Source organism: Acanthochromis polyacanthus, chromosome 9 (genome assembly GCF_021347895.1).
Source record: "Acanthochromis polyacanthus isolate Apoly-LR-REF ecotype Palm Island chromosome 9, KAUST_Apoly_ChrSc, whole genome shotgun sequence".
NCBI classification, from domain to species: domain Eukaryota; kingdom Metazoa; phylum Chordata; class Actinopteri; family Pomacentridae; genus Acanthochromis; species Acanthochromis polyacanthus.
Genome location: NC_067121.1, coordinates 15,093,609 through 15,115,585, shown reverse-complemented (window position 1 = coordinate 15,115,585; position 21,977 = coordinate 15,093,609). Strand labels below are relative to the sequence as shown.

At 41.1% G+C, this 21,977-nt stretch overlaps 1 protein-coding gene and 1 long non-coding RNA gene across 16 annotated transcripts in view; both read right to left on the bottom strand.

The window, feature by feature from the left end:
• phc3 (polyhomeotic homolog 3 (Drosophila)) overlaps nt 1-15,674 on the bottom strand; it is a 94,663-nt gene extending 78,989 nt beyond the window's left edge. For 3 of the 15 annotated variants that reach the window (XM_051953326.1, XM_051953331.1, XM_051953334.1), the window contains exons 1-13: nt 15,497-15,640; nt 14,062-14,262; nt 12,860-13,015; nt 12,691-12,768; nt 12,430-12,582; nt 12,211-12,300; nt 11,725-11,947; nt 9,598-10,232; nt 9,398-9,515; nt 1,164-1,229; nt 1,037-1,078; nt 588-657; nt 310-395 (exon numbers count right to left, since the gene is read on the bottom strand). In XM_051953326.1, coding sequence (XP_051809286.1) covers nt 310-395; nt 588-657; nt 1,037-1,078; nt 1,164-1,229; nt 9,398-9,515; nt 9,598-10,232; nt 11,725-11,947; nt 12,211-12,300; nt 12,430-12,582; nt 12,691-12,768; nt 12,860-13,015; nt 14,062-14,226 — 1,882 coding nt within the window. In that variant the 5' untranslated portion in view covers nt 14,227-14,262; nt 15,497-15,640. Of the gene's footprint in view, nt 1-309; nt 396-587; nt 658-1,036; nt 1,079-1,163; nt 1,230-9,397; nt 9,516-9,597; nt 10,233-11,724; nt 11,948-12,210; nt 12,301-12,429; nt 12,583-12,690; nt 12,769-12,859; nt 13,016-14,061; nt 14,263-15,492 lie in introns of all 15 variants that reach the window. The other 12 variants (XR_007944255.1, XM_051953337.1, XR_007944256.1 and 9 more) reach the window with 8 other exon arrangements.
• A 4,016-nt stretch (nt 15,675-19,690) lies between these two features.
• On the bottom strand, nt 19,691-20,718 carry LOC127535436 (uncharacterized). Its single transcript, XR_007944290.1, has 2 exons — nt 20,334-20,718; nt 19,691-20,201 (listed from the first exon to the last, which is right to left on the bottom strand). It is a non-coding gene; the product is annotated as an uncharacterized LOC127535436 (long non-coding RNA).
• Nucleotides 20,719-21,977: the final 1,259 nt, after the last annotated feature.

Sequence of the window (21,977 nt, the reverse complement as noted above, 5' to 3'; positions counted from 1 at the left end):
CTGTTTCATTAGTTTGTTTTTTTAAATAATTATGTTAATCAACAATTCAAAAGTAATGGCTGTTTTTGATTATTTAATTTTCAATACATTTTTATTTATTGTTACTTTTGTGAGTTTCAAGTGATTTCAGTGAGAATTGTGGGTTTTTCCTTCTTTAACTGAGGGGTACCAACAATTTTGTCCACGTGTGTATGTCTACTCCAATGTATTAAATTATTACAATGTACACAGGAGTGGGGGCAGCAAATGCAATTAATGATCGTATTTGCAACCAACATTGTAATTGCTGCTATAAACATTAATGATTACCCTGTGGGGTCCGGGCACGGGTCATCACAGGAATGCGCTGTCTATCACAGGCCCTCCCAGATACTACTGGGGTGATCGGAGCTCTGCTAGGAGAGAGACACATACAAAAATTGAACAGTCCTGGCTGCATGTGTGAACTTGACGTCTTCTTGACACCCACATTCATTATTTGGGGTGGGGGATAATTAGAACTTGATAATCGTGATTATGACAAAACAATCATTTCACTAGTTGGACACAATTGTCCCCATGTATTTGCTGTACTTAACCAAACATACCTTGACTTCTGACTTTTTTTCCGATAACGGCCCCTGTCAGGGACTGCAGATGATGTCTGACCTTGCACAGCTGTAATCAAAAACAGATACAAAAAGTATTATATTCAGCATTGCATTTAGGTATTTTGTCCTCTCCTGCTGCTAATCATTGTTTCACCAACACAGGTTTTAGTACTTAGTGGAGAACAATGTTATTTTTGGCCATTAAACAGGCATTAAATTTAAATTATCTAATAACCAGGGGGATAATCTGAATACAATAAACATATAAATTATACCCAGTGTAGAGGAATGCAGTGGGGGGGTCAAAATTGTTTTTGGACTGGATGGTGAATCGCTTGGGGAAGACATAATTATCACAGATGCACATTGTTTGAATTAATTTAAATTATAAGTATTAACTGGACAAAAAAAGAATACAAATAAAGAGGATAACATTACAAACTCACACGATATCTGAGTCAATGAACTGTCGGGTGAAGGCTGCCATGCTAATAAAAGCAGGAGAAAAGAAATGTTCAAATTTGATAGAATAATGTTTTGAATTAAAAAAACTTAGAAATACTTTAGCCTTACATTTTGAAAGATCTACTGATGTTTCCGGTTGTTCAAACAAATCTGGAGAGTTGGGTTTCTCTTGGCCTACAAAAATAAAATTGCTTTACAAGTCTGGCCTGTAGGTGATCCTCTTAATCATCAGGATTTTGTACAAAGCAAGGACAGCACATGCTAACATAAATAATGAACATTTATAGAGAAAAGTTGAAGAAAAAGGAAAAACAAAAACAAAAAGCTAGACGACTCTGCAGAAACCATGAAAAAAGAATGAACAGCTCATTAATCTTTACCTCAAAGCTATACATACAATGGCTTCCATTCATGATAGGATGCAAAGTCAAACATTCCCTGACATCAGTCTACATAAAAACTGCAGCTTAACTTCACACATACACAATACACAAAATTAAGCTCAACTCCAGGTTTCGTTCACTTCTCAGTGTTGTGGGACACTCGTTGAGACTATCCGAGCCGGTCAGTGTGGGGGAAAAAGCACGTTAGGACTTAGACGGGGGGGAGCAAATTGCCCCATACTTTTCGCTAGCTGAGCTACGAAGCTGCCTACCTGGCTACATACTGGAGCTATGTTGAAAAATCATTTCTCCATCACTCACATGTATGAAATGACATATGAAAACAGACCCCAGGTTGAAAAAAATGAAGTCGATGCTGTTAGGCCCACACTGGCTAAACTAGCAACTCGCTAGCCCTCATGCTAGCAACCGACACTCGTCTGCATGCATGCAAATGCTAAAATGAAGCATGATTGTAAAAGGACCAAACATTGCAAAATTAAACATTTTTCTGTAATATCTGCTTCGGCACCCACCTCTTAACCGCTGAATGAGGTCAAATTGACTTCTTCGACACTTTTTCCTTCCTCTCTGAAAACTTTCCAGTGCCACATTATTTGTACCTTGTGCACAAGGATTCCTCTGTCGGAAGCATGGTCGGAAGTTGCGCCGTCCATAAAGTGAAGCTTTTTGCATGTTATGATCATGTGATCTCCATACAAATACAAAGCAGGGGCCTTACACAGCTACCAATTTATTTTGTCGGTGATATCGTGGCAAAGCTGCTATGGCGATACGTTTTATCACGGACTACTTCTCTCAGAGCGGAATAGTATTTTGCCAGGAAGTGGCTGCATGGTGCGTCACGTGAGTGTGCTCCACCAATAAGGTGGCTGCATCTTTGTCAACACTGAAGACAACATGGCGGCAGTCAGTGATACCGAGATTGAGAAAACACAACCTATATCGAATAATCTAATGGAATTTCTGTCAGGGCTCCCTCCTCACCCCCGTCCTTCCCACCTGACATCCCCAATACCCCCTTTCCCATCTGGTTTCTCTTCCTCTCCCTCTCATGCTCCTCTCTCCCTCTCCTGTTCCTCTCCCTCTCATGCTCCTCTCTCCCTCTCTGTCCCTTGGTTTCGGTCTGTGTCTCCCTTTGGTCTCCCGTCCGCTCCTCTGCCCCTGTCTCTCCCTCTGTCTCCTCGGTCTCCCATCCGCTCCTCTACCCCTGTCTCTCTCTGTCTCCCATCCACTCCTCTGCCCTGTCTCTCCCTCTACAGCTCGGCGCCTGAGTGGAGTTCAGCTTCCCAGCTGACTCCACTCAGGTAATCAACCACCTCTACGGCTCCCGGACAGCTGACGGCCATCACTCTGATTACTCTCCACTGCAATAAGAACCGGCTCATCCTTCCACTCCCTGCCAGATTGTTGAATAAGACTGCACAGTTCAGTTTGCTCTCTAGCCTCCTGTAAGGTCTGTTGAGTTTTTTTGCCATTCTCTTACATTGTTTTCTCCTGCCCCTCGTCGAGACCCAGCTGTCCGGGATCCCCGCCGTCCTCCTTCCCCTTTGGCTCTCCCCAGACCATCCGGCACCGGTTTCCCCCCTCACTCGGACCCTCCTTTCTGCCTGGACCTCTCCTGGAGCCCCCGGCCTGTTTCCAGCCCCAAACACCACTCCACCAGTCGCTTCCCCGCTCCTGCATCCTGGCTCTTCTCACCATCCGCCATAATCCACTTCCCCAACAATAAAGCACATTCTCATTCCAACCAGCCTTGGTAGTGTGGCTCTCTGCTCGGGTCCAACCCACTAAGCCGTGACAATTTCAGCAACAAACTTTGTTGTCGAGTGCTTAACAGGGCCCAGGCTTTCATATTTACCTAAGTTTTTTTCGGGGACTGATACGTTTTGACCAAATAAGGTCAGTCAGTTTTGACCAGTCAGTCTACGTTCTAAACAGTGCAACAGCAATACTGCTCCCTCCACAGCTGGCCACGGCACATGGAAAGAGCTGGCTATTCCATTAGATTGTGGTTTGTTTTATTTTCCGAAGATTTAAAATACATACGTCTGAATGGTGTCGGCGTTGAAAAGCGGAATATTTAACGTCTAAATATAAACTGTAGTTTATAGCGATTATGGCTAATAAAATGATTTTAGTCCAATATCAAGAGATCAGTTCTGCAACATGCAGTTATTGTTTTAAATAAGTAAAGTTGGAATGATGGATAAAATTAAGTTGTTGAAATTCGGTCTATAAGCGATATCGCTTAACGGCGATCATAATTGATTTAGTTCAGTATTTTGAGATCAGTTATGCAACATGCATTGTTTCAAATAAAAAAATATGACGGATTAAATTCTGTTGTCTATATTCGGTCTATGTCTAAACGTTGAAATGCAGGACAGATTTAGACGTCTAAATCTCGGCTATATTTATACTATACTGTATATCGCTCGACGGCTATCAGAATTATTTTAGTTCAGTGTTTGGACATCAGTTATGCAACATGCAGTTATTGTTTTAAATTAACTTATGAATGATGGATTAAATTCAGTTGTCTAGATTCGGTCTATATCTAGACGTTGAAATGCGGTAGAGATTTAAATGTCTAAATCTCGCCTATATTTATACTATACTGAATATCGCTCTGCGGCTATCAGAATTATTTTAGTTCAGTATTTGGACATCAGTTATGCAACATGCAGTTATTGTTTTAAATTAACAACTTTTGAACGATGGTTTAAATTCAGTTGTCTAGATTCGGTCTATATCTAGATGTTGAAATGCAGTAGAGATTTAAACGTCTAAATCTCGGCTATATTTATACTATACTGAATATCACTCAACAGCTATCATAATTTTATTAGTTCAGTATTTGGAGATTAGCTATGCACCTTACAGTTGTTTTTTTTAAATAAATAGTTCTAGAATAATTGATTAAACTGCAACGTCTAAATTCCGTCTAAAAACAGACGGCATCTAGACGGTTGAATTTAGGTCGAAAAAAATCTAGACGTCTAATAGACGTCTATTGCTCAGTGGGTTGTGTGGTGTCTCTTTTCACTGTTGCAGCGGTTTTGCTATTTGCAGATGGTCCCTGTTCACTCGTCGGACCGCCGGCTGCTCATAGACGCCAATGTTATTTCTGCAGCTTGAAAGACAGTGACTTTTGATAAAACTGGCCTTGTAGCACATTGTCTACCTTACAACGATTTGAAAGAGGCATAGTTTATGTTCTGACAACGTATATCTCATGAGTTATTGATGCCGGAAGTCCGAATCTGTGAATATCTTTCCAACTGTACCTAACTTTATTTCGGGCGAGAAACTAGTTGTGTAAACGTCAAATATGTGGTCAATTTATCCAGATAAAGCCGGATCAAAAATTTGCTCCAACGGTTTCGGAGATGTGAGGCTTCAGTATAAATGGCTATGAATGGACGGTCAGTGGTCATCGTAGCCGCCGAGAGCAGCCTTATGTTGGCAATACTTTTTGAAATCTCCCGCTGGCTCTGACGGTTCTATAGACCCTTTAATGACCCACGTCACGAATGACGTCACAGCTTTAGCTGGAGGCAAAAGAGGAAGCCCGCGGCCGGACAGAAAGGCGAAAGACTGAGGGACTAGGCTCTATCAACTTTTCTAAAATGTCGTCCTGCTGTGTTTTTGGATGCCAGAATAGGAGGAATGACATTGGTGAACGCAAATTAAAGTTTTATAGGATTCCACCGAACACTCGTGCTCAGAGGGAACGAAAACAGTTGTGGTTAAATGCACTGAGGCGAAAAGGCTGGACAGAGACGATCAGCTGCAGTCAATTCCAGCCATTTTCAGTACAAAAAATCGCAAATATTCTATTTGTAAATAAAAAATATTCAATTCAATTCAATTCAGCTTTATTCCAGACACTGGGTCCAAATACACACACCATAAGAACAAGGACACAAGAAGACACAGAAAAAAATACAATCAAAAACAATAACCCGTTAAATATGACGAGAAATACAGGGAATATTGGACGCGCATCGCGAGGTGCATTTCCTTGAAAACGACCGATTCATGGATTACATACCGACTTCAAGACATGTTTTGGACAAAATAGTTTACTGGCTTGTGTCGTCTGGATGACCAAGGTTAGATTATGGCCGTTTTTGTGGAATATTTTCATCTGTGTGTAATAATGAACCCGGAAATGTGAGTCGCGCTGTGTACGTTGAAGCCGTGTACAGAGAAAGGATGGATGGATATTCATTGTTTGTCGGACAAATGTGTTTATATTACCCGCTATGGTAATCACATCTGAAAGTGGTTTATACCGGTGGATTCATGAGAATCTAAGCTTTCCATCGGCGTATAGTGTTTGTATAATCGCGTTTGCAGCCTTCAGACATTCTTTAAATTCTTATGCAAATTAGTAAGTGTACCGCCGGCGGTACACTTAAGTTTAACGGGTTAAAAATGCTCGAGTTTGCAGCGCAAACTCCCAGCGCAAACTATATACTCTCAGTCCCGCTTGACTTCTCGCTCCGCTTTTGCCTCCAGCATAAGCCTCGCCCACAAAAAACATCACAATGTTTGTAAACAAATAAAGGGTCTATATTGTTAATGTTTTACTCAATCGCTGACTGTGTGCTTCTGAATTATTGTTTTATCTTCACTACCTGTAGAAAAACTTTGTTCTACTCTTATGACTGTTACTGTGCATTAAAAATAACATTTAAGCAATATTCTATTCTAGGGACATCTGAAGAAACCCAGATGCTCACTGACTGCTGGGAGACTCCACAGACCGAACATCAGCAGCTCCATCTTCAGCATCTGGACCAGCAGGATACTGTACAGGGTGACCCAAAAGTTTGGAAACAAAGTTTAACTGCAGTGCCTATTTGAGTTGGGGGTGCATGAATTCACTCTTATTTTACCCATTTTTGTTATAGCACAATAAAATAACTTAAAAGCATAGTATTTGCCGAGTGCAATAACTCGGAAGAAAATTAATAGAACCATAAGGTACAGGTATGCTGGAGCAAAACTTCAAAATACAGGCCATCAGTGTCAGATTTCAAAACTCTTGATGGTAAAGTATCTGACAGTTTTAATTTTTTTAAACATCCAAAAGTACTATGAGGCAACATTTACTGGCCAGTTTGAGGAACCTTCATAAGCATGAATTAAGATACATTCCAGAAGATACCAGTGTAACCAGTTGGTGGAAACGTTCACAGCTTTGTATAAGAAACAAACATGAACATGTCGAAATATGTTTGTTTTACACTAATCTGTTACTCTTCTGAATATATCTGTGGTACTGATTTATCGAAATAACATTATATTATTTGGATTATAGACTTTTCATTTGTTTCCAAACTTTTGGGTCACCCTGTACATGGAAACTGAAGGAGATTAAATGCTTAAATATATTTAAGTATTTTGCAATGAAATATTTTTCGACTGTGTTCAAAAAATGAATTGAATTGTTGAAGCCAGAAGTATGATCAGAAGTATGAAGATGTTCATCTAATATCAGACCAGTTTGATCAGACACTGCTGATGTTTGAGAAGATTTCTGTTTTATTACCTGACAGGCAGAAGAAGAGCTCACCTGTAGGAGTTCACCTGTATTCAGGTTCTGAGTACAGTAGTTGACATGAAATATTCTATCATTAATCAGTGATAATGTTCAGCATACAAGTCCTGGTGATCGCATTAAAGTGTAGTGATGTTTGTGTATATGTCAGACTATAAACCTCTGGATGTTAGAGAACAAACATCAGGTACGTATGTAGAATGTAGACTAATGTATTTTAGTAATGTTAATAAGAAAGCTGCAAACCATCCATCCCTGTTTATGAGGTGTCCTCGTGAAGGTTTAATATTTTTTCAGCAATCGGTTTCTGAAAAATCTTTGTAAATAGAAGTGATAGAACTGAGAACAAGATGGTTCAATTCAACTGCATCACGAACTACAGGTGTCAAAAAAATCAGCTCTAAAACATTTTTTTAAAGATTTATGACAATCTTACAAACTTGAATATATATTACATACATATATACATTAAGTATCTGTCTATCTATACTAATATTGTTCAATATTGCCTCCGGGTTCTAAGGTTTTAAAGCTATACATCATGCAATCTGAATATTGACCAATTAAAATTCTTCTCCTGGCTGCTTAATTTGCATGCAGTACACCAGTGAACATGTTGATCACGTATGTTGCAGTTTACATGTTAACTAGTAAGGGCCAAATATGCAGTGGTTTCACTCAGTAAGATTTTTCTGCTCTTAGTCGTTAACTTGTCAGGATAAAAATTAGTCACTAGTTAACTAGTAAGGCATGAAATGTCCACTAGTTAACTAACTAGTTATTACCTGGCGATCGCTCTTTGTTGTGGTCTGTATCCAAATCTCAGGACGCTAGAAAGCAAATCTCGTTCCGAAATCGCGCGAGAGCTCGCGCCAAAACCGAGACTCTCGAGCTCTCACACGATTTCGCGAGCTATCGCACGATTTCGGAACGAGATTTGCTTTCTAGAGTCCTGAGATTTGGATACAGACCACAACAAAGAGTGATCGCCAAGTAATGTGGAGGTTTTCGTTCACTTTTCATCTCTAGTATGTTGTGGGACACTCGTTGAGACTATCCGAGCTGGTCAGTGTGGGAAATAAGCACGTTAGGGAGGACTTTGACGCAGGGGGGGGCAAGCTGCCCCATACTTTTCGCTAGCTGAGCTGCTAGCTGAGCTGCTAAGATGCCTGCCTGGCTAAATACTGGAGCTATGTCGAAAATTCATTTCTCCATCACTCACATGTATGAAATGACATATGAAAACAGACCCCAGGTTGAAAAAAAACGAAGTTCCCCTTTAACTAGTGACTCACTCTGGACCCAACTAGTTTACTAGTAAGAAAACGTGTTTCAGTAGTTAACTAGTGGGGTCAAAATGAGCCCAACTAATGTAACAAATGGATATCTTGAGATTTACTAGTTAACTAGTAAACATTTTGAGCCTTACGAGTTAACAAGTAAGGTTAAAATAGACTAAGTAGTAAAGTAGTCTGGGTTTCTGCATTCACTAGTCAACATGTAGCCAATTATAGGCTGCTCCTAGTTAATTAGCTGCAATTCCTCAGAGCAACTTGTCAACTAGTGTAAAACATGCAAATGAATTGGGTGGGATAATGACAAAATCTGAATCCTGATTGGTGTATTTTAACTGTAGAGCCAATAGGAATCCTACATGCACACTTTGTCCCACCTTCTCATTAGTTTTTTGTCTAACTAGTTAACTAGTGAGCACTTTGGCATTCACTCGTTCTACTTGTGAACATTTTGGACCTCAGTAGTTGAACTCGTTAAATCAAAATGTCTCACTAGTGTAACTAGTATATATTTGGGGCATCACTAGTTAACTAGCACAGCTTTTCATCATTTCACTAGTTAAAAATTTAGACTTTAAGAGGCTTTCTCTAGTTAACTAGTCAGTCTTTTGGTCTTCACTAGTTAACTAGTGGGTGTTTTGGTTCTTACTAGTTAACTAGTGAAGGAAATCATAGGTCACTAGTTCACTAGTGAGGATCATCCATGTTTGACTAGTTAACATGTTGCTGAAAATGACTAACTAGTCAGAGTTTTTGTCCAACTAGTACGGCAAAGTGCATAACTAGTGTGGCTGAATGTCCAACTAGTGCTGACAAAGACTGAACTAGTGAAGAAAACCAATGTCCGATGTCAAGGATATGTATTAAATGCTCAAAGGGCTTCCCATAGAAAACATTACATTTTGTGTTTAGATATCAGTTATTTCACTTGTAAATGTTATCGGTTTTTCTTTTCAAGGTTGTTATAAAGCTGGCTACAGCATGTTAATTCACTCACTCGAATTAACAAATTAACTCCTGCAAAATTGTGGTTTATTCAAGACAGGCTTTCACAATAAGTTAATCATCTACCTGCACCGTTCTTCTTAGGAGACACAGTTTGAGGTGGAGGTGTCCTGTCGCTATGTGGACTTAGAGAATCTTTCCTCTCCTCTGAGCATAGTCCATTCACTTTGCATGTCTGCCCCACCTGAAATTCAAACCAGATCAAAGCCTCAATCAAACCAATACAGAATGTAAACAGCAGCTCCATACAGGATGTGGTGACTCACCTTTGGAGTTTCGTTGTGCCTGGCTGGATGCACTTTCAGATCAACAGCCACTGTCTGAGGAGGCGGTAGGTTCTGGTAGGGCATCTGGACCAGAGCCTCCGCTACAGGCAGCTCCTGCTCTGTAAGCAGCATCTGTCCGGACTGAACAGCCAAAGCCTGGACTGAGTGCAGGGACAGTCTGTGGAGAGAGGCTGTTGGATTCTGTGACAGTCTGGGGAGAACCAGAGGTGGAGGAGGAGGTGGAGGCTCGTTCTGAACATGTGGGAACGAAGTCCGATGCTGCGGAGCAGCCACCAGAGGAGGAGGCTGAGGCTGAACTGTAGCAGCTGGGATTGAGGTCCGAGCTGTTGATGCAAACTGGCTAGTGGAAGAAGGAACAGAGGGAGACATGGCTGAGGGGTCATTACATGATTGTGCCTGGGAGCTGGGAGTGGTCAGTCTTTTCACAGAAAGAGGAAGAGGGTTTGAGGTGGTATCTTGGGGTGCTACTCTGAGGGCAATAGGTTGGAGCTGTCTGTGGCTGGAAAACCCTCCTGTGGCCTGCTGGAGGATGAGCTGGTGGTGCGCCACTCGCTGGCCTGTGGGGCAGGACAGCTGCTGCTTCACTACAGTGTGGGTGTGCATTGGAGAGTAAGCTGAGGTGGGGGGGAGGGGGAGAAGTGAGAAAAAAATATGAGTAAAATATAAAATACACTCCTCAAAAAGTAATACTGTACATCTACATGAACATTAATATCTTAGTTTTGAGTCTTTTCTTAATTTGGATCACATTTCAGACATAAATATCCATCCATCCATCCTCTATACACCGCTTTATCCTCATTAGGGTCGCGGGGGGTGCTGGAGCCTATCCCAGCTGACTTGAGCGAAGGCAGGGGACACCCTGGACAGGTCGCCAGTCTGTCACAGGGCTACATATACAGACAAACAATCACACTCACATTCACACCTACGGGCAATTTAGAGTAATCAATTAACCTCAGCATATTTTTGGACTGTGGGAGGAAGCCGGAGTACCCGGAGAAAACCCACGCATGCACAGGTAGAACATGCAAACTCCATGCAGAAAGATCCCAGGCCCAACCCGGGATTCGAACCGGGATCTTCTTGCTGCAAGGCGAAAGTGCTAACCACTATTCCGCTGTGCAGCCCAGACATAAATATGCTTTAAAGAAATTTGGTAAATCATATCCCTTTGGCCTGAGTAACTTCAGAAATAAGTGTTGACCATTATGTTTTTTTCAGGGATGATTCTGATTATTAGCAATCAAGGAGACCAATCACTGGGGTTTAGGACAGAAAGTTTAGCTTCTGAATAAATCACAACACAGAGACCTTCTACTACACTGTTAATAGAGTCTCTCTACAGCCGACTGAAGTACCTTAACATCTTTAATACTATGGCAGTAAGAGTAAAAGTAATCATTGCAGAAAGTTGCCTGACCCTTGCTCAGGAGTTGAACATTTAAAGTTTAGTTTATTGCTGCCTGGGCAATTTTTTTTTGTAACCATTCTGCTAGATTAAGCTTGTCCATCAAATTGTTTATTAATTTATTTTTAAAATCCAGTGTAAAATGTATTTTTCTGCGTTAAGAGTGAAATCAGCATCATAAGAAGCAAAAGTTCAAAAACTTAACTTTCATATTTTACATTACACCATCAGAGGAAGAATTTGTCTTGATGTCTGAATAATACCAGTGCTAAAAAAAAATGATATTTGTTTCAAAGAGTTATTGGAAGAATTAATTGTGATTCTTTTGGAAATACCAGAAGAAAACACATCACAGTAATAACAACCCTCAACAAAAAAATGTGTCTGGTGTACGTGTGACACCAACAATCTTGACTTTGGTGCTTACAAATGGTAAATGGTTGTATTTATATAGCGCTTCACATGATATGTCACCTTCACCCATTCACTGATGATCACACTGATGGCGGAAGCTGCCATGCAAGGCGCTAACCACGACCCACCAGGAGCAATTAGGGGTTCGGTGTCTTGCTCAGGGACACCTCAACATGAGCTCAACAGGCCGAGGATCAAACCGGCAACCTTCCAGTTACAAGACAGCCGTTCTACCCACTGAGCCATGCCGCCCCAAATCTAACCAGGATACATAAGCTCACTTGGGGTTATGATCTGGGCTCCTGAAGCCATCTGGGTGACATCAGGCGGTTGTGTTTCTGTTGAAGCATCAGACAGCTGGTTGGCCTTCAGTGCACAGAGTGCTGTCTTGGACATAGAAGCAGCTGGAGACAGAGCTTGGGACTGAGTGGATGGCTTTAAGATGACACTGTGGGTTGTCGTAAGAGCTCCAGGCAAATGAGCACGCAAAGCCAGGTTCTGCACCTAAATATACACAAACAGAGGTCTTTTTCCACTGTTGATAAAGTTTGTGGGATGAACATGCCACCAAATGAGCTATCTAATCCACAGATAACACATAAATAGATATCTGGATTTTAGTAAGTCATTGATTTACCACATATCCATTAATTTTACAGTTTGGTTCAAGCTAAAGGTTGTAACATCCTTTGGCAGACATAACACCACAGTGTGGTGGTATGTATGACTTTGTTTAATTTTGTGTAAAAATGTTTAAAAATGTGTACCTTTGAGGAGATAGGTAAAGAGGAGCAGGAGGTCACAGCAGGAAGGTCTGACTGAAGTGCAGCCACCGTGGCTGCAGGAGTTAGAATAAGCTGACAAAGAAAAGCAACAGAGATTCTTACTTCATACTGGCAGAAAAACACATGCAGTAAAGATAGAAAATAGAGTAAACCAGTAATAGGGTAGGAAGTACCAGTAAGATATTTGAAAAAGGTTTCTACCATCTGAGTTCGAAGGTACATCTGAGCTTGGCTACAGTTGGCTGGTCTGCTTCCCAGGAGAATAGCCTGCTGGGATATAGTGGTTGCAGCAGCAGTGGATGCTTGAGTTTGGCCAATCAGCTGTGCTGTTACTGGAGATGCTGGTAAAGTGATCTGGATTTGGCACGGAACAATGAAAAATGTGAAAAAAGCAGAATGCTGCGGTTAATACTTGCGGTCTGAGCCTGTGATATTGGTGAGAGTGGTAACCAAGATACTTACTGAGTTTTGGGAAACACCAGCAGGCTGAACCAAACTGCCGCTGGATGAAGAAGGCAACTGTCTCTGACAAACTGAGGACTGAAAGACATTAGGAACTTTAACTTCACACTTTCCACCCAGTAACTCGTGACTGTGTCAACACATGACACACACAAAGATAACCCCTGACCTGCTGTATTGTGGCCAGACTTTGCAGATGGGAGGGGTGCTGGTGCTGCTGCAGGGCTGCCGTCTGCAGCATGAGGTGCTGCTGCTGGGCTGCGTACATCTGATGCAGATATTGGGCTGCCATGCTCTGAGGTCTGTGGATGGCATGTTGCATCACCTGTTGTATCACATGAGAAACATTTAAATCATTTTACAAATAAACCTCATCTCTCTGTCTGCAGCACAAGACTATTAGTTTCTTAAAAACATCCAACATTTGAAACAGTTTATATGTTAGTTTGAAGATGATGGGAATGTGATATTTGTAGAATAACAAAGACTTGTAAAACATGCTTTTATCTTTATGTCCAGGGGCTTGAGAAATTTAAAATCTCGAGAAAGGAACCAAATCTGTATTTTTATATAATTTTTTGAAAAAGCCAGCTATTTCATATGTTGATCATTGTTTTAAAACAACATGTAACTTACAGTATAATGAATGATATACTACATACAGTATATAATGTTTTGAGTAATGTCTTAACCCAAACAACATCCAAATCTGTCATGTATGCTTACAGTCAAAAAAAAGAACTGTCTGTTACCTAAACTTCCTGTCTGACATGCGAAACTATGCCTATTGAAGTCACAGGGACTGTCTATTACTTGGATACCTAGTTAATGCACATGGAGGTCCTAGATGGTTTCTATTGCTAGGACTCCCTGCCTGTTAAATCCAACAATGCATGCACGGGTCCTTGGTACTACTGTCTATTATGTGGACTGTCTGTCTGTCAGGCAAGCTATGTCTCCAAAGGTCGTACCCCGACAACATACTTGCTAAATCAAACAATGCATGCAGAGCTGCTTGTTACTCTCTATGACCTGTAATGTTTGCCTGTCAAATCAAAATGTGGCAGTTCAGGTTGAAGGTGCTGTCAATCAATATGGATATCAAGTTAACATACAGAGGTCAATCAACAGGACTATCTGCCTGTAAATCAAGGAGTGCATACCAGGTCATAGATACGGTCTATTACCTGGACTACCTACTTGTTAAATTACACAAAGGATACAGAGATACTGGATGCTGTCTTTTACCTGGACCACCTTCTATTCAAATGGACAAAAGATGCAAAGGTCGCAGGTACTGTCTATTACCTGGACTACCTATCTGCAACATTGAACAATGCATGCAGAGGTTCGATAGGTCTCGTCTATTACCTGGACTGCCTGTCTATCTGATGGAATGATGCTGAGGGAAGTAGAGGGTGATTGGGTACAGGTGGTACTGCTGGAGCTGACTGTTGCCATGGCGACGGCTGCTGATGTGGTGGCTACTATCTTATTAGTGTCTGCCTGCTTCTCTCCTGGGCTCTGGACCTCCATCTCCCAGGTCTTCTCAGTACCGGAAAAACAATGACACTGAGATAAAAACAACAACAACAAACAAACAAAAAAAACCCATTAATGACGGGGAGATGGCAAAATACAAACTTCTCCTGGATCGAATGAACAGAATATGATCTACACAATTTTCTCTCACTCACTTCTAAAAGCTTTCAGTGAAGGTGGGAAAGAGACTCAGGTTGTAGCTTTGAATTACAAAGAATTGTGGTCATTTGTAATAAACCTCGTATACGTTCAAATATTGGCAACCTTAATTCAGTAAAATTCAAAGGTAGTATCACTTAACTCTTAAAAAATGCAACATAGGCTACATTTCAATCTGGTTAAATTAAAGAGGCATTCACTTGTGAGGTATAAAAACATTTTGTCTGTAGAATATCTGATTGAAATTAGTCGGTAATTCGTGTGTTATAAACTGAGAAACATATATATCATGACATTTTATTTCACTTTGCTTTTAAGAGATTTTGGCCCTAAAATTTCTAATCAAATGAATGTCACCGACTTACATGCATTTAAAAGATAGGCCATAATGCTTTGCTGGTAGTTGTCTTTGCTCTTGAAAAAAATACATGTTTTAAAAGCAGAGAAAACGAATGAAATTTGATTTCTTTTGCAGTACTTTCACCTTGATTATTCCAATGCGGTGGCATAACTGACTCCTCAGTACTCCACAAGTTAGAGACCAAACTTGTGCAAACACACAGTAGCAGGACAATAATCATATTTGTTAATAAAATATTGTAAAGAAAATCTCACGCATTACAAAGAGAACAATTTAAGTACATTTTCAGCAGTGGGTGTAAATTACTATTCAGAACAAACGGGCAAATGCACAACACAGGATTTTTTTTTTTTTTTTTTGGTCTTTAAATTTATGGAAGTTAAATATGTGTAAAATACACACACGATGACAATTAATAATCTCAATAGGCTGATCATAAAATGGTAACACTATTAGGTTTTGTCTAGGGGTCAACACTGATGAAGATCTGCGCGCCCGGAGCAGTTTCAATATTGATGTTTTTGCTGCAGAGCGTTTTCTGTCCAGTTAGACACGGGACACGGACATGCTCTGGACAAACCCAGAACGACCACAAAATCAGTCTGATTTTAAATGCACTGTCTGTGAACGCCAGATTAGACTACATTCAGCGCATCTAGATGTCATCCTCTGCCTCCCAGCCTCTCTCCGCTCACACAGCGCGTTATGCATGCACAATCATTCAGCCTGGTCGGCGATACCTGCCTGCTGTTGATGGAGCCTAGCTGTCAGAAGCTAACCAAACCCCGGCACATTGTTCCAGTCATGAAGCCTACTGATGCGTCAGTGCTGTCTAAAATGGAGATTTTAAAAACAGACGGTAGGCTGCATAGCAGACAGTAAAAAAAACAAAAAAAAAACGCTTCAACACAGCACCGCTCGCAGTGCGGGAGGACCTTCCACAGTCCTGGGGATGTCAGAGCAGTCACCCGGGCTGAACGGCTTTAATTCGCTTAACTTCAGTCATAATGATGTCCGATGACAGGCTTTTATATATTTACTTATAAAAGAAAAGATGGATTTTTAGTGAGGCTGCATATGTCAAAATGCATCAGAGGACCATTTCAAAATGAGAGACACAACATGTTGATATTTCACATATTAAAAGAGACAATTCAGTAATATTACATCTATGAGGTGTTTTCCCTGGGAGCGTATTTTATTTGTAACAGCTTAATTTATTGTGATACAAGGCAGAAAGAAGGCAAGAGAAGGGAAGTTTATAGCACAATTCATACACAAAGCAATTCAAAGGTCTTTACAATGGCACAGAAATACATCCAGAAAAAAATATTAAAAGGTAGACATACATTAAAATCATAGAAATAAAACATAAAAATACACATTAAGATCATAAAAGTGCTTTAAAAGACAATTAAATAGATTGATCATCTAAGAGAAAGCTACAGTCAACACAAAATATGGGCAAACTAGCAACTGTTTCTACTGCAGACATGGATCTAAATTCTTTTTTTTTAAGCTTGTGCACTTAAGGAAATTAAGTAAATCAATAAGTTGAAATTGAAATAGTAACTGAACTATAAGTAGTTGTGAGAATCTAATCAGTTTATGAATATTATGTTTAAACTGGCCTATAACTATGAAAAATTGGACGGCAAATTATCAAAAATTAACATGTACTATGTTCAGGAAGTAAAAGCAGGCTTTGGACTGAACATCCAACTACATTCAAAAGATAACTCTTTGAATGAAAGTAGTTATGTTGCTCCAACTTAATGTATGTAAGAATGAATTCATTAGGGTTGTTTAAAATGACTTCCGAGACTTGGGTCTGACTAAATTTAATTGGAAAGGGTCAACTAATTCTAAATTTACATAAGTAAATGAAATTTATCCAACCCAGTCAAATTGAGCTGCTCCAACAGAATTCCTTAGGGCTAAGATAAAGCTATTTAATCACATGATAACTGACTTCAGCCTGTCAACATTTTTCTCAAAAAGTTCATTTTCTTATGTGTTATCACAAAACTCTCTTGATTTTTTCAGTAACATGCATCAACTGTATATAAGCCAGACTGACATAATTTTTCTCAGCAGGAAAAATTCTAATAAATGTCAAGTTGTTGAATACCATGCAAATGCATCATTTAATCAACTACATCTTAGAAACATGAAATTATATTGTAAAAACCACGCGATACACTTCAGTAAATGTAATTGTCAATTTCCAATTTTTGAGTTATGTTTCTAAATATTTTAGAGTGCATGTTAACAAAAATATGCATATTAATGCATTATAACGATGCACAGATGATTGAATTTCTTAAAGTGGCTTACAAACATGATTAAAGTCATATGCTTTAAACATATACAGTGGTATGAAAAAGTATCTGAACCTTTTGGAACTTCTCACATTTCTGCATAAAATCACCATCAAATTGATCTTTGTCAAAATCACACAGATGAAAAAACAGTGTCTGCTTTAACTAAAACCACCCAAACATTTATAGGTTTTCATATTTTAATGAAGATAGCATGCAAACAATGACAGAAGGGGGAGGAATAAGTAACTGAACCATCACATTTAATATTTTGTTGCCCCCCCTTTGGCAGCAATAACTTCAACCAGACGCTTCCTGTAGCTACAGATCAGTCTGGCACATCGATCAGGACTAATCTTGGCCCATTCTTCTTTACAAAACTGCTGTAGTTCAGTCAGATTCCTGGGATGTCTGTCATGAATCGCTGTCTTGAGGTCATGCCACAGCATCTCAATGGGGTTCAAGTCTGGACTTTGACTTGGCCACTCCAGAACGTGTATTTTGTTCTTCTGAAACCATTCTGAAGTTGATTTACTTCTGTGTTTTGGATCATTGTCTTGTTACAGCATCCATCCTCTTTTTAGCTTCAACTGTCTGGCAGACGGCCTCAGGTTTTCCTGCAAAACATCCTGATAAACTTTTGAATTCATTTTTCCATTAATGATTGCAAGTTGTCCAGGCCCTGAGGCAGCAAAACAGCCCCAAACCATGATGCACCCTCCACCATGCTTCACAGTGGGGATGAGGTGTTGATGTTGGTGAGCTGTTCCATTTTTCCTCCACACATGACGTTGTGTGTTCCTCCCAAACAATTCAACTTTGGTTTCATCAGTCCACAACATATTTTGCCAAAACTTCTGTGGAGTGTCCAAGTGCCTTTTTGCGAACATTAAACGAGCAACAATGTTTTTTTTTTAGACAGCAGTGGCTTCCTCCGTGGAGTCCTCCCATGAACACCATTCTTGACCATTGTTTTACATATAGTTGATGTGTGCACAGAGATATTGGACTGTGCCAGTGATTTCTGTAAGTCTTTAGCAGACACTCTAGGGTTCTTTTTTACCTCTCTGAGTATTCTGCGCTGAACTCTTGGCGTCATCTTTGGTGGACGGCCACTGCTTGGGAGAGAAGCAACAGCGCCAAACTCTCTCCATTTGTAGACAACTTCTCTGACTGTCGATTGATGAACATCCAGACTTTTAGAGATGGTTTTGTATCCTTTCCCAGCTTTATACAAATCAACAATTCTTGATCGCAGGTCTTCAGACAGCTCTTTTGAGCGAGCCATGAGAAGCATTGTCTGATGTGCACCACATCAGACAATGCTTCTCATCAAGACAATTCTTACCAGGTGTGTGTTTTATAGTGGGCAGGGCAGCTTTAAGCCACTCATCAGTGATTGGGCACACACCTGACTTAAATTGTTTGGTAGAAATTGGTTTCAATAGCTCTTTAAATCTCCTTAGGCGGAGGGTTCAGTTACTTATTCCTCCCCCTTCTGTCATTGTTTGCATGCTATCCTCATTAAAATATGAAAACCTATAAATGTTTGGGTGGTTTTAGTTAAAGCAGACACTGTTTTTTCATCTGTGTGATTTTGACAAAGATCAGATCACATTTGATGGTAATTTTATGCAGAAATGTGAGAAGTTCCAAAAGGTTCAGATACTTTTTCATACCACTGTATGCTGTTGTTGTGATAAGTTTCCCAACCTATCAGATGTTTCATCTTCCATTCCAAGGATTTTGTCTTTATTCAAATGCTATTGGAAATATTTAAATCTTAGTTAAGCTTGCTTGAACGGACAAGGTACGTTTTATCCGTTTGATTCCTGGCTGTAAAAGACACAAGCAGAAACAAAAAATCAAGCCGTTTTTTCGTTTTTTCGTTTTGAGCAAAAAACAAAAAAAACAGAAAACGGTTCGTTTTTTCGTTTTGAACAAAAAACAAAAAAAGAGGAAACGGTTGGTTTTTTCTTTTTTTCGTTTTCACCCCCAAAATGAAAATACGACTCCATATTTCGTTTCATTGGTGGGCGGGGTTTCAGAGCCCACCGGTGCACAATAAAGCTCCTGCGCTGGCAGGCATAGACAGACTGACTTTCATTGTATTGCCTGCCCCCACTGCACTTCCCCTAACTCTAAATCAAAGCAAGTCGTGTACACAGTAATGACAGTCATAACCAGTGGTGTAGTCTAGTTTTTTCTACTGGGTATACTCCAACCTCATAAACCAAAGCCAGGTCAGGTTCTCATATATGTGCGCGTGCACTCACACGTCCACACACACACACACAGCAGCAGCTCCTTTATTTCAAACTACCAATTAGATACTTATAGACATTATAGCGTCAGCAGCTCCTCCTCCTGCCATCAGGTAGAGCTGATGTTTCCTCTTCATTAGGCTCCCTTTCCTGAACGTTAACCTTAGCTCCAGCTGTAGTGTTCCCTAAAGCGGCAGTATTCACAGGACAAGCAACAGGCTTATTAAAACACTGAAATAGTTTCATTTAGCTTTGCTTTCTTTTTCTCCACTGACTGATGTTGGGTCATTAAAAGATGTTGTCACGAGTTAGCTAGGCATACCCGAGCCGAGAGCCACTATACCAGAACCGGAGAAGTTGAAAAAGGGTTTTATTGTACAGGGGTGGATATGGCTGGAGTGCAGAGACCGGGATGCAGGAACAGGGATGCTGGTGGAGGGAGGATGTGGCCGGGTGGGTCTGGGGACGGGGATCGGCGGTTGTCCAAGGTCCGGGCGGGACCGGAGCGTCGCAGATGGCTGTGGGGGATCCCTGGCGGCCAGACGTCAAAGGGCTCAGAGTTCGATGGAGGAGGAGGGGTTCGGAGGGAACGAGACGTAGCACTCTGACGATCCGGGGGGCCGAGGTGTTGGACTGGCCGGGCAGAGACGGCGTCTCGCAGGTGATGTTCCGGGAGGAGCTCCGGGAGGCAGGGAGCAGCCGGTTGACTGCTGCAGCTCCAGCGGCCGGGAAGGAAATGGGTCGGGGGTTCCAGGAGGGGGTCCGGGCGGAATGGGGGATCCGAGTGGGGAGGAGACCGGTGCCGAATGGGTTGGGGGGGTTCAGGTGAGGGTTTCGGGTGGGTAAGTTCCCGGGCAGCTGGGTCTGGAAGAAGGCAGGAGAGAGATACGGTAGAAAAACGTCAAATTTTCAACAAACTTTCTGGAGGCTAGAGAGTGAACTGACAGCAAAGTCTATTTCAACAATCTGGCAGGGTGTGGAGTGTTGAGCCGGCACTTATTGCTTGGTGAGTAATCAGGATGATTTCTTCCAGCTGCCCGGGACTCGTGGAGGAGGTTGATTACCTGAGTGGAGACGGCTGTGAAGCCGAACTCCACTCAGGTGCAGTGCTGTGAGGGAAAGCAGAGGAAAAGGGATGGATGGGAGACAGGAGGCAAGACAGGGAGGAAAAGGATAAGGGAGGGGGTTTTGTTTGGGATGCCAGGTGGGGAGGGAATGAGGAGAGGACCCTGACAGTTGTAGACTCATGTCCCTCTTCTGCTAAGCCAGGGGTATTCAGCTAAAATTCAGAGAGGTCCAGTCAGCAAAGGTCCAGAACATCATAATGTCTAACTTGAGTTACTGTGATATATGCTGATGTAACCTGGTAGTTTTATTAGAGTCTGCCTGTTATCAAAAACTGACCGTCAAATAAATTCAGTACGGTTCAAAAACATTTAGACATTTATTAATAAATAACTTATATATAACAGTATATCTTAAAATAAACTGCAGAACTTAAAAAAGCATGACTGAACAACCTGAATCAACTTCTATACATCACCAATTATGTAGGAGTTCAGGCATCCCACGTGATGCTACTCAGCCAATGACGTCGCTGAATCGCATCGCAGCTCTGCCTTCAAAAAGCAGCTGAGAGATGAGGGACAGAGAGGACAGTAGTGATGCAAGTTCGGCTCTTTTTTTAGAGAGCTTTTGGCACTGCTTCCAAAGAAAAGCCGGTTCTTTCGGCTCCCAAATGGCTCCTAATTTATTATTCTTTGTAGCCTCATATTTTATCCTAACCTGGCAAATATGAATCGTTTGTGTTTTGACAAACTCTTTTTCATTCAGTGTTTTTATGAGAAGCCTTATAATTGACTCATTTTGTGCATTTGCTCTGTTACAAAAACAGGTATTCTTGCTTTTGTTTAATATTTCAACCAAACTTTTTTGCACAAAAACAAATGAACAAAACTCTGCACATGAACCCACAGAACCAGAACAGAACCAGAAACAGACTCAGTATTCAAACAGTATAAATGTCCTCAGAGCAGGCTGACATTCAGAAAAATCAGATGGCTGAGCTTGGATGGGCTGATACATTTCTTCTTTCAGTGAATATCTGCCGTGTTTTTGAGAAGATTCTCTCAGATGGAAGAAGTTGTCTCTCCTCCATCACCTTCACCAGGTGGGGCAGACTGAGGCCTTGTCCTGCTCCAGCTCAGTGGGTCGTCTGCAGGTTGGATGAGGGCTTCCTCTAGATATGATCCTCCATTACCACATCAGCTGTAGGATTTCTCCTGAATCATCTCCTGTAGCTCTTCCATCAAAGAGCCTCCACACAGCAGAAGTTTGAGGTTCCTCCTCCACTTGGTCCTCTAATGGTGGAGGTGTCAGACTGCTGCTCATATTCTCTGAAGTTTCTCATCAATAGCTCTGTTGCCACTGAAGGCAAGCTTCTTTAATCTAGGATCCAGTAACGTGTTTTCTGTGAGGACAGTGTTAAACTCCATACTCCATTAAATACGTTAGGAGTCGGCTCTTCAGATTCACTACAAAGCATCGGCTGTGAGAGTCCTATCTTTTGTGCCTTATACATCTCTAGAGGACAGACTGTGGTCACATGCTGACCATGTTTGGCTCAGCAAACAGCTGTAA